General features: G+C 56.3%; 1 protein-coding gene across 4 annotated transcripts in view; it reads left to right on the top strand.

The window, feature by feature from the left end:
• Positions 1 to 12,066, top strand: part of SYTL3 (synaptotagmin like 3) — an 87,632-nt gene that overhangs the window by 72,580 nt on the left and 2,986 nt on the right. For 2 of the 4 annotated variants that reach the window (XM_006155778.2, XM_027774685.1), the window contains 5 exons: positions 1,873 to 1,975; positions 5,380 to 5,550; positions 8,943 to 9,048; positions 9,943 to 10,045; positions 11,392 to 11,597. In XM_006155778.2, coding sequence (XP_006155840.1) covers positions 1,873 to 1,975; positions 5,380 to 5,550; positions 8,943 to 9,048; positions 9,943 to 10,045; positions 11,392 to 11,597 — 689 coding nt within the window. Of the gene's footprint in view, positions 1 to 1,872; positions 1,976 to 5,379; positions 5,551 to 8,942; positions 9,049 to 9,942; positions 10,046 to 10,897; positions 10,998 to 11,391; positions 11,598 to 12,066 lie in introns of those variants that run through there. The other 2 variants (XM_027774687.1, XM_027774686.1) reach the window with 2 other exon arrangements.

The raw sequence follows: 12,066 nt of genomic DNA, 5'->3' as shown, positions 1-12,066 counted from the left end.
AGAGATTTTCGCTATAGGGCGCGTGCGCTTGCCAGACAGACAGAGAGAGACAGAGAGACAGAAAGCGAGAAATCACCCCCCAGGGGGGATGGCCACGCCACAATCCCTTCTCCTCTGTTCTCCTCTCGGGATCTTGGGCATGCACGCACACGCGCCTGGCGTGAGTTTTAAGTCACCAGGTCCGGGATGCGAACCGCAGTCAACTACATGGGAGTCCAGCGACATAGCCATTACGCTAACTGCTGGTTTTCTAAATTAAATAATTCTTAAAAAGCAAGTTACAGAAGACAGTATACAAAATGATTTCATTTTGTAAATATTGAGAAGCAGGAAAAAGTAAGAATATTTGGGGTCTTCACAAAGTTCATAGGAAATGCATATTATGAAAAACTATGCATGAATTTCAATTTTTTTTTTTTACCAAAATAAACTCATACTTTAAAAATGTATTTGATACTATAGCACAGGTGTGCTTGCTGGACAGAGAGAGAGAAAGAAAGCACCCCCTGGGAAATGACTACACCACAATCCCTTCTCTTTCTTTTTTTTTTTTTTTGGAGAGGTTTTCACTATAGGGCGTGTGTGCTCGCCAGACAGACAGAGAGAGACATAGAGAGAGAAAGCGAGAAGTCACCCCCCAGGGGGGATGGTCACGCCGCAATCCCTTCTCCTCCATTCTCCTCTCGGGATCTTGGGCACGCATGCACACATGCCCGGCGTGAGTTTTAAGTCACCGGGTCCAAGACGTGAACCGCGGTTGACTACGTGGGAGTCCAGCGACATAGCCATTACGCTAACTGCTGGTTCCCAATCGCTTCTCTTTCATTCTCCTCTCAGGATTTTGGGTACGCATATGCACACACACACACGCATGTGTGCATGTGCTCACATGCTTTTCAAGCCCCCGAGTCTGAGACTAAAACCAGTCTGGGGGACCAGCAGATGGTGTAGTGGTTACATCACTGGACTCCCATATAGTTGACCCCAGTTCAAGTCCTGGACCCGGTGGCTTAAAACTCACACCAGGTGTGTGTGTATGTGCGCCCAAGATACTTAGAGGAGAATGGAGAAGAAGGGATAACGGTGTGGCCAGCCTCCCTGGGAGTTGATTTCTTACTTTCTGTCTCTCTGTCTCTCCAGTAAGCGCAAGTGCCCTATAGCAAAAATCTCTCTAAATACACACACACACACACACACACAAACAAAATAGCAAACAAACAAACACCTTGCACAGTTGCCTATGTGGGATCTAGCTCTTTAACCGCCATGTCACTGGCTGGCCCTAAACTGTACTTTAATTCCATTTTCCCACACTTTGTGAAGTCCCTTTGTATATTGTTTGAGATGACATATCTCGGTGGTGAAACCGTAAAGAAAACCAAGGGGCTGGTAAATACAAAGTGCCCTGATTTGGGGCAGGATTATGATAGAACAGGCATTGGTGATGTTCTGTGTCCTGACCTCAGCTCGCTGTCGGGCTGGTGCGGCTTCCAGATCAGCCGTGGGAAGGGGACAGCCTTCGAGGCCCACAAAGAAGCAGCAAACGGAGAGCCCTGTGTTTCATTTCTGCTCATTCCAGGGGTAGGTAGTGATGAGACAGAAGGCTTCGGGTGGCCTGGACACCCAGGGGGGTCAGGCAGTCCCTGACAAGAGTCCAAGAGCGGGAGGAGGAAGGCAGAGGGGCTTCTGTAAGCCAGCACGGGCCAAAGACTGAGTGACTTCCCGGCTGTCCACCTGTGCTAATGCTGCCCGCTGTCAACCCGAACCTGGTGGGCGCAGGCTGAGGAGCCGAGACCACGGCGTCTGCTGCTCCTGGACTCCCCAGTAGCCTTGGTGACCTCTCACCTTGTCCCGTCTGTGTCTGGCCACCAGGTATGTGAAGACCTATCTGCTGCCTGACAGGTCCTCCCAGGGAAAGCGCAAGACTACAGTCCAGAAGAACACGGTGGACCCGACCTTCCAGGAGACGTTGAAGGTACTTGCGGGGTACACGCCCACGTGCCGGTCCTCCCGCCCGCTGGGCACTCGTCCGAGGAGGGCCCCTCGGGCTCTGCAGGCGGTTAAGCATAAGCGCACGCTGCGTGTGGCCCCGGCTCTGTCAATCAGTGGTGAGTTGGTGGAATGTAAATTCCAGCCTTTGTACAGGGAAAGTGCCGACGTGGCTGGACTTGCGAATGGCTTCCGATTAATGATTTCCCAGGAAATGGTGATAGACAACCTGGCTGCCTTTTTGTCTCAGGCTGCCGATCGGGTGTTTAAAAATTGGTTTGTCTTGTTGAATTTTTATGACTATCAGAGGAGCACTCGCAAGCAGGGTCCCCTGAAAATTAAGCTACTGTCTGGGAACCAGCAGTTAGCGTAGTGGCTATGTCGCTGGACTCCCATGTAGTCGACCGCGGTTCGCGTCCTGGACCCGGTGGCTTAAAACTCACGCCAGGTGCGTGTGCGTGCGTGCCCAAGATCCCGAGAGGAGAATGGAGGAGAAGGGATTGTGGCGTGGCCATCCCCCTTGGGGGGTGATTTCTCGCTTTCTGTCTCTGTCTCTCTCTCTGTCTGTCTGGTGAGCGCACGCGCCCTATAGCGAAAAACCTCTAAAAAAAAAAGAATTAAGCTACTGTCATCGCAGTGCTCCTTTGTTGGACGACCGAGCAAACCTGGGTTTCTTATTGTATACATGTATGTTATTTTTGTTAAAGTTTATTTATTCCATGAGAGAGAAGAGCACCCCAGCAGGGTGCCCCCTTGGCCACCCACATCCAGCCTCAGCTGGCTAAGCACACCACAGTGATACCAGTGTGCTCAGGGAGGGCCTGGGACGCGAACTCGGGTCCCTTCCTTTTTATTTTTTTTGGAGAGGATTTTGCTATAGGGCATGTGCACTCGCCTGACAGACAGAGAGCGACAGACAGACAGAAAGCGAGAAATCACCCCCCAAGGGGGATGGCCACGCCACAATCCCCTCTCCTCCATTCTCCTCTCGGGATCTTGGGCACGCACGCACACACGCCCGGCGTGAGTTTTAAACCACCGGGTCCGGGACGCAAACTGTGGTCGACTACGTGGGAGTCCAATGACATAGCCATTATGCTAACTGCTGGTCCTCCATTAACTTTTGATGACCTCCCTCCCTCGTACAGCCTGAGGCAGGTGTTAGAATCCTCATTTCCCAGGGGACAAACCAAGACCTAGAGAGTACTTAGAAATACACCTAGACAGGGCCAGCAGATGGAGTAATGGTTACGTTGCTGGACTCCCATGTGGCCTCCGCAGTTTGAGTCCCAGATCCAGTGGCTTGAAACTCATGCTGGGCGTGTCTGCGTGCGTACCCAAGATCCTGAAAGGAGAATGGAGGAGAAGGGATTGTGGTGTAGCCATCCCCCTTGGGAGGGTGACTCCTCACTTCCTCTCTGTCCCTCTGTCTTTGGTGAGTGCACACACCCTATTCCAAAAGTCTCTTAAAAAAAATTTAAAAAAAGAAGAAGAAGAAGAAGAAGAAATACATCTCGAAGCCGAAATGGACTGACAACCTTTCTCAAAATTTGTGCGCATAGAAATCCCCAGGAGATTTTTTTTTTTTTTTTTAATTCAGCAAGTGGGTGGGGCCTAAGAAGCTGCTTCTCTAACAAGCTCAGGGTACTGCTGGTCTGGGGGTACAGGCAAAGCCACTCACTGGGGACTGCCTTCTGGGGGTTTGCTCATGCACCTGCTCAAAGGGTTTTGAAAAACTGGGCCAGCTCTGTGGCTTCTGCGGAAATTAAGTGAGATGCCATACGGCTGACAATGCAGTTCTGATCTTGGCCCTGGCAGCTTGCGAGGCACACGGGCACTTGTACATGTGCACCTGAAGTCCCAACGGGACAGAGGGGACAGGCTGCAGCGTGGCCACGCTCTGTGGGAGGTGCTTCTCTCTCTCCCCCCACCTCTCTCTCAGGGTCTCTCTGCTGAGTGCATAGGCCATCTGGCAATAAAAACAAAGAAGAAAAACTATGTGCTTCCTCCTGTATATTAAGCTGATGCCTAAAATTACTCATCATAAATTTAATTACAGTACTTTGTACTAAGGAGAAGTTTATGAAATGAGATAAAGATGAGGATTGACTATATGTTAGATAAATATTTAATTATAGGGATCTATTTTTAAAAGTTTACCTACCCTATTTAAAATGCACATAAACTAGGCCAGGTAGGTGGCATAGTGGTTAAGGCAGCTGGATCCCACATGGACAACTACGCAGTTCAAGTCCCGGACCTGGTGGCTTAAAACTCACGCTGGGTGCATGTGCGTGTGTGCCCAAGATCCCAAGAGGAGAATAGAGGAGAAGGGATTGCAGCATGGCCATCCCCCCAGGGGGCTGTTGCACTTTCTCTCTGTCTCTTTCTGGCAAGCACCTATAGCAAAAATTTAAAAATAGCGGGCCCCAGTGGCCTAATGGATAAGGCACTGGCCTCCTAAGCCAGGGATTGTGGTTCAAGTCCCACCTGGAAAAAAAAATGTTTTTTAAATGTACATAAACTGTCAAATCACTTAAAATTTTTATCCATGGGCTTTACCTGGTATATCGTGAATATGGATTGAGTATTCTCATCTGAAAATTCAAAATCTGAAATGCTCTGAAATCCAGACCTTTCCGAATGCCAATGTAACCCTACAAGTGGGAAATTCCACACGTAGTCTCAGGTGACAGTTTGCAGTCAAAATGCTGCAATAAAAAAATATCATATAAAAGTACCTTCAGGCGGGACCAGCAGATGGCGTAACGGCTATGTTGCTGGACTCCCACTTAGTCGACCACAGTTCGAATGCTGGACCCAGTGGCTTAAACACACATGGCACGTGTGCGTGTGTGCCCAAGTTCCCGAGAGGAGAATGGAGGAGAAGGGATTGTGATGTGATCATCCCCCCTGGGGGGTGATTTATTGCTTTCTGTCTCTCTCTGTCTTTCTGGCGAGCACATAGCAAAAATACCTTCAGGCTCTGTGTATGAGCGTACACAAATTCTTGGCTTATAGTCCCATCCCCAAGTTACCTCATTATGTATATGTAAGTATTCCAAAGTCTGGAAAAACATGAAATTAAAAATAAAAAGTAACATACTCTACTCCCAAGCACTTCTCCAGATAAGGGATACTCAGTCCGTATTTTGTAGTGTACCTGGGAAACTTTGCGGGTGCACTTGAAGAACCGATGTGTCCTATCTATTCCAAATTCAGAACACTCCAGCACAGGCCAGCCGTGTCCCAAACAGACATGAGCAGCTATGGGGCGTCTCCCGGCAGGGCCCTGGGCGCACGCTGGCAGGAGCACGCCCGGCCCGTGGGGGAGGCTGTGCGGCCAGGAGGGGCCGGCAGCTCGGCTGACCCTCTGCTCTGACCCTGCAGTACCAGGTGGACCCTGCCCAGCTGGCAGCCCGGCGGCTGCAGGTCTCCGTGTGGCACCTGGGCACGCTCGCCCGGAGGGTGTCCCTTGGAGAAGTGATGATCCCTCTGGCCACGTGGGACTTCCAGGACAGTGCAGCACAGTCCTTCCGCTGGTACCCACTCCGGGCCAAGGTAATGTCCACTTTGGGGCCCAGTGCACCACACCCTGCTGCGGCACTTGCTGCTCACTTTCTCAGGGATCCCACGAGAGAAAACCTACCTGGCGAGCTCAGCTCAGGGACTGGGCTTCCCGGCCGCCGGCTGGGAACTCACGTAGAGCTTCACGGGCCTCGGGAGGCTCACGGTGGGCTTCCCAGTGGGGGTGGGCTCAGGCTGTGTTTCACTGGCCAGGTTAGGGCCGGTCCCTGAACACCCAGCCCTGGGAGTCACACACAGCTAGACTGGACCTGTTGTCACCTCGTGTCCCTCACAGCTGACCTGTGTGGTCATGCCACCCCCTTGGTGGGGGGCACGGTCAGGCCAGCTGTTTCCCAGCTCTCAGCCCCAGGTGCTCCACCACAGGGACAGGTGAGGAATGGCCGCCCCGCTGCCAGGTAGGCAGAGGCCGGCGCAGGCTGGGTGCGACTCGGGGTCCTGCTCGGACTCGCAGCCGAGAAAGATGGGCAGGGCAGAGAGGCCAGGAGGAGCAGGCCTTTGGGTGAGGGCTGTGGCTCCAGCCTGTGCAGACTGGCAGGCAGGCCGGGGGAGACGCCAGCATTTCCTCTGCTTTGCACACTTAGACGCCAAGTCCAAAACCAGGAGAGATGTGAGGCCGAGCGAGGGCGGACCTCCAGCTTGTCTTGTCTCCGAGGAAAGGTGGCAGGGGTGCCACCCATCAGCCGAGGCTGCACATGGCCGAGGCTTTGTGTCCCCTTGGGCATAAGCTGGCCCCTCCTTTCCTCGCGGAGCCAGGGCAGCTGGGGTTCATGACACCTCCGCATCTCCATGGGGGGAACCTCTGTTCTGCTGCCACTCCAGGCGGAAGCCTGGGGCCCTCAGCTGGCGTTCCTCTGTCACTTCCTGGCCTGGTCCCCTGCCATGCCGCGACGTGCCTGCACCATCTCTGCTCGGTCCCGAGCTCCCTCTAGGCCCTCCATGCCCAGGATCTGCCGGGAAGGCCTTCCCTGTCCACCATCTGCCCAGGACTCCCGCCCCCTCCATGTGCTCTGAGAGGAGAAAAGCGAGCTGGTCTCTGCTCTCACCAACGGCATGGATCCCGGCCGGGGTCCCAGAAAATATGGGGAGCCCACTCCCAACCAGCCAGCCGTGGTGCGGGCGCCCGCGGTGCTGACTTCAGCAGACACTGCCTGCCTGGCCGCCCTCCGAGGCCAGCCCCAAGCCCACGGCCGTGATGAGTTGTCCAGAGCGGCTCAGAACTCGGGGACGGCTTCCCGAAGTGGGCGGTCTGCGGTAAAGGCTGTGGGGAGAGGCGCCCGGACGAGGCTGTGGGAGCCACGGAGCCCTCTCAGGCACCACCCTCCACGTGTTCCGGCGTCTGGGGTCCCCTCGAACCCCGTCCTCTTGGATCCTTACAGAGACCTCATTGCACGGCCGACTGGAGCTGGGGCAGCCGTGTGGATGTGGGAGGTGTCAAAGGGAACGTGCGGATTCCCGCCCCGGTGTGGGTGGGCCTTCTGGAATGAGGGTCTTTGAGGGTGGGGAGATTGGAGCTCCCCTGACCGCCTGGGGCTAGATTCGGCAGCCTGCGTGGGGAGGAGGAGCAGGGCAAGGGCAGGCCGTGTCACCCCACCTCTGAAGCTGCTCCTGGGCCGCTCTGGGCAGCACGGCCATTTATTCAGGACCCAGGGACTATGGGTGCGCCTGCTAGTGGGGTATCACTGCGCCTTCCCTGGGGCTCTTTGCCAGAGAGGTTGCCCCATGGGGTCCAGCACTTGGGTGCCCTGCCCGCCTTCTCCCCACTGAAGTCTGGTAATCGGGGTGTCCTACCCACTGTCTCTCTTCTCCTGGACCCAGTACTTGGGTGCCCTGCCTGCTTCTTTCTCCCCCTGGAGTCTGGTGATTAGGGTGCCCTGCTCACCTTCTCCCCCCTGAAATCTAGTAATTGGGGTGCCCTGCCTGCCTTCTCCCCCCTGAAATCTAGTAATTGGGGTGCCCCACCCACCTTCTCCCCCCTAAAATTTAGTAATTGGGGTGCCCCACCCACCTTCTTCTCCCTCTGGACCCAGTACTCAGGGTGCCCTGTCTGCCTTCTCCCCCCTGAAATCTATAACTGGGTGCCCCGGCCGCCTTCCGCCCACCCCGGGACCCGTACTCGGGTGCTCTTGCTCCTTCTCGGCCTCTCCTGCATCTTCCCGCCTTCTGCCGCAGCCCTCCTGCAGAGCAGCTGCCTGTCCGCTGTGCCTTTCTCACCTCCCCGTGCCCGCAGCTCTGTCATCACTCAGACTAGCCACATGCCCCAGGACTGCCCTCCCTGCCTGCTGGCCGGACTGGGACCCACACCCTTATCAGAGATCCATTGCTCATGCCCTCCACCTCTGAGGCCCCTGTTACCAGCCCGATGACAGGGCCTGGGACATGTCTCCTGCCAGCGCCTGAGCCCCGGCCTGGCGTAGGACCAGCCACCGAGGTTTCCAGCCTGCGCGTCCGGCAATGGTGAGGAGCAGCGTGAGCTGACAGGCGTCCCTCCCAGAGCTGGGCGCCCCGCCCTGTCCAGGGTGGTGTTGCGAGTATCTGCTCATAGACCTCCCCAAGGTCTCCAGTGGGGGGTGGCGCATGAGTTTGGCTCCTAGTTTCTGGAAGGTGAGGTTGGAGGCAGCTGATCTCACTTGGCACCCAAGGGCCAGGCTGAGAAGCTTCAGATGAGAGCTGGGCCACAGGCCCCAGGAACCCTGAGCCCTTCCCTGAGCTGGGGGGACATCTCTGCTGGTGGGGTCTGCACGGCAGAGTGGACTAGATGTTCCCAGAGCACCCCCAGAAACACCTCCCCACCTACCCGGTGAAGGGCTGACTGGATTTCAGGATCATCTTTTCAGAGCCTTCACAGACTTTCCAGCAAAGTCAGACATGAAGCCACCTCAGTAGACAGGGAGCTGTCCTCAGCAGGGTGTCAGGGGCCGGGTGGGGCCAGACACCTGCAGTCTGGAGTCTCCCCAAGCCCCTGTGGCTCGGAGCTGGAAGCCATGTCTAGCCTCCTCGTAGTCCTTGCATGGAAGGGCTCTCTCTAATAAGGCGAGTGGGATCCACAGGGGGGTTGGTTTTATTCAGTTTTGTCAAACTCAGGGTGTGTCCAGGCTTTCTCAGGACTGTCCCAGGGGAAGGGCTGCTGGCTCTGAGCCTTGCTGTGGTTGTCACTTCCCATGCCGGGGGTGGAGAGGGAGGGTGTGAAGGTGCCATGGATGGAAAGCAGGCGAGTCCTGCTGCGGACATGCACCTCCGTCCCAGGGCTGTCCTGGCTGGGGAGGCTGTGTGGGGTGGGCACCTTTCCGGGCAGAGCTAGGACAGCCAGAGGTGCCCTGCAGGTGCCAGGCGGCGGGTCCTGCTCTGAGCTCTCCCTCTTTCCCCAGGCAGAGAAGTGTGAAGACGGCCTTGCTCTGAGTACTGGGGAACTGGCAGTCCGGGCCAAACTGGTCCTCCCAGCAGGGCCCAGTAAGCCCCAGGAGGCACAGGAAGGTACGTGAGCACCAACCTGGACACATGTCCGTGGCACCGTCACCAAGGCCTGGGGCAGTGGCAGGCTGCAAGGTGGGAGGGGGGTTGTCAGCTTCCCCTCCAGGTCCCCTCACTTCCTGCGTGCCGGGAACTCCCTGGGAGGTGTGGCCTCGGCCCACAGTGTGACTGGGGACAGAGACGAGGCAGGCAGGCCTCGGCACCCACTGTATACCGCTCTAAGGGCCCTAGAGCTGAGGCTGCTCCCGGGGGCAGACCGGACTGCCTGGAGAAGCCTGGCTGGGTATTGACAGTGCCTGGTAATGCCACATGGATGGGCATTTGGGCCATCTCCAGGCACCGGCCCTGCCAGGCTGAGCAGATGAGTGCCAGCCCCTGGGTCAGTGACGCACTGCCACCGACAGGGCGATGGAGCAAGGACAGGCCCTCACGGACCTTACCAAGCCGCCACGGTCTGGGTATGTGGAGACCGGAGGGAGTGCCACTTGTCCGCCGTGGGCTTTAGTGACTTCCTATTTGTCTGGATGGACGGTTGCTTTCCAAGCCCATAGCAGGTCCCCACGGTCAGCCCAGACCCTGGGAGCAGGGTCTCGGAGCTCCCACTTCCCCAAAGCCTCTGGCGGCAACTCAAGCCTGCCTCTTCTTTCTTTGGGCCCCCCATTCTGCTCTGTGGCTTCCCCCACCCCAGGGACCCAATAATCCTTCCATCCTGCAACCCTGCTGGCCAGCGGTGACAGGGCAGGGCCAGGCCAGGAGAGCCACCTCCCAGGAGACGTGGGCCCTGTCCCAGGGCCTGAAGGCTGCAGTGAGTAATTGCTGTGCTCTGCTCTTGGGCACACATGCTGCACGCCCAGGCACGGGACAGTGGCTCGGCCACAGACCCCGCTTTCGTTTCAGGGCCAGACCCGCTGCCGCCTAGCGGCCAGCTCTGCTTGGTGGTGCTGGGAGCCAGGAACCTACCTGTGCGGTCAGATGGCACCTTGAACTCATTCGTTAAGGGGTAGGTGTTCCGAGTCTCAGAAGATCCCGCGCTGATGACCGAGCGTCCACTCACAGGAGGCCGGAGCCCGTGGGACACCACAGTCATGCCTTTTCAACTTGCCTGTCCCAGTCTCCTTACAAAACTCTGCACGCATACCAAGGACTGAGTGCCCACAATTCGGGTTTGGACACACCGAGGCTGGGTTTGGAATACTGCGCTTTAACTTGAAACCTAAATCTCGTCAGCTCATATAACAGTAAATCCGTTCTGAAATTGAGCATGAAAAAGTACTGCGCTCAGTAAACATTTCCTTAGCTTGATAGCACGCCTTAGCTCAACTCTAAAAAGGATGACTCTCCACATTTTACTCTTTTTAAAAATGAGAGCACTAAGGGAGGGATGGAAGGAGAGAGAGGAGGTTGTATTTTATTTCTTGATGAGCTGTTACCATGCCGCGATCCGCCTGCCCTTAGGACCAGTAAGCCAGGACCACGGAATGCCAGCAGGCCCGCCCGTTTCAGGTCGGTCTGGCAACCAAGCCTGGGCTCTGGGCCGGCCTCAGCTCCTGCATGGGCACCTTCTGCCTGCACCACCGCTGGGCCCACGCTCGTCCCATAGGGCGTGCTGGCGTCTCCCAAACCGCGTACACCACTGGGAGCTCTGGCCAACCGCTAAATCCCGTCAGTGACGGCTGGCCGTGTCAAGGCAGAGATGTCCACGTCCTAGGCTGTCATGTATGTGGGCGTGCAGGGCGTGTGTGCCATCTCGGGCCTTCCTAAGCACACCCTAAGAACAGGTTAAGATGAGAACCCTGCGTGCAGAGTCCTGGCTGGTGGCGGCAGTCAGAGCAGGCTGTCCGATTTACCGCAGGGCAGGCGCGCGGAGGAGGCCGGGACGAGGGCCTCGAGCCTCAGGATCCCAACTTCCCCGTAATACTTGATGCAGAGCTCATCTCAAAAAGCAATCGGGAGCCTCCTATGAGAGGTCAGTAGTCTTGTCCTGTGATGCTCGCTCTAGTCACTGTTTAGAAGTGAGGTTTACAGGGTCAAAGGCGGCTGAATCCCACACAGCCGACTGGGTCTGCGGTTCAAGACCCAGACCCAGAGGCTTGAAAAACATACCGGGTGCTTGTGCATATGTGCCCCAAATCCCGAGAGAACAGAGGTGGAGTGGCCATCCCCCTGGGGGGTGCTTTCTCACTTTCCCTGTCTCTCTGGAAAGCAGCCACGTCTTACAGCAAATTAAAATAGTGTACAGCAGGCCTGGCGATTTTCCCCGGTCCGCACAGATGCAGTGCCCACGGGGAAGGGAAGGGAGGCCGTGTGGAAGGCGCTCACCGCAGGACCTGCCCGTGTCCCCTACAGCTGCCTCACTCTGCCAGACCAGCAGAAACTGAGACTCAAGTCTCCCGTCCTCAAGAAGCAGGGCTGTCCCCAGTGGAAACACTCCTTCGTGTTCGACGGCGTCAGCGCGTCCCAGCTGAGGCAGTCCAGCCTGGAGCTGACCGTGTGGGACCAGGCCCTCTTCGGAGTGAGCGACCGCCTGCTCGGGGGGGCCAGGCTCAGTTCAAGTAAGTCCGGCTTGGCCATCGGGCCCAGTGTCATTTTCCCTTAGTGACCGTTGCAGGTGGACACCGTAGCCGGCGCTGCTGGCTTTGAAACCGCCTAAGCTGCCATAAATGGAAATTCCTGGCCCGTTGTTATTCTAGGACCATGACCGAGCGATAATACAGACAGGTATTTCGACAATTTAAACCAGATTTAGACAGATCTGCTAAGGAATCAAAAATTACAGCTCTTGAAATGGGCTCGGTACAGTATTTGCTTTTGTTCCTGGCGTCAATCACAAACGGATTATTTTCTTAAAGGAAAATATCTTCTTACCCCAAACAAATGGCCATTGAGAAAGGGCTTCATTAAGATGAGGGGAGACAGCAGTGCTATTCAGGTGCTCTGGGGGCGGCCCTTTGTCGGGAGGGCTTGCACCCTGGCCCGTCGGCCAGCATCGGCTGCCAGACTGTGGCCACCACACACCCGCAC

This window comes from Tupaia chinensis, unplaced genomic scaffold (genome assembly GCF_000334495.1).
Source record: "Tupaia chinensis unplaced genomic scaffold, TupChi_1.0 Scaffold000468_1, whole genome shotgun sequence".
Classification (NCBI taxonomy): Eukaryota; Metazoa; Chordata; class Mammalia; order Scandentia; family Tupaiidae; genus Tupaia; species Tupaia belangeri.
This window is presented reverse-complemented; position numbering and strand designations above follow the sequence as displayed.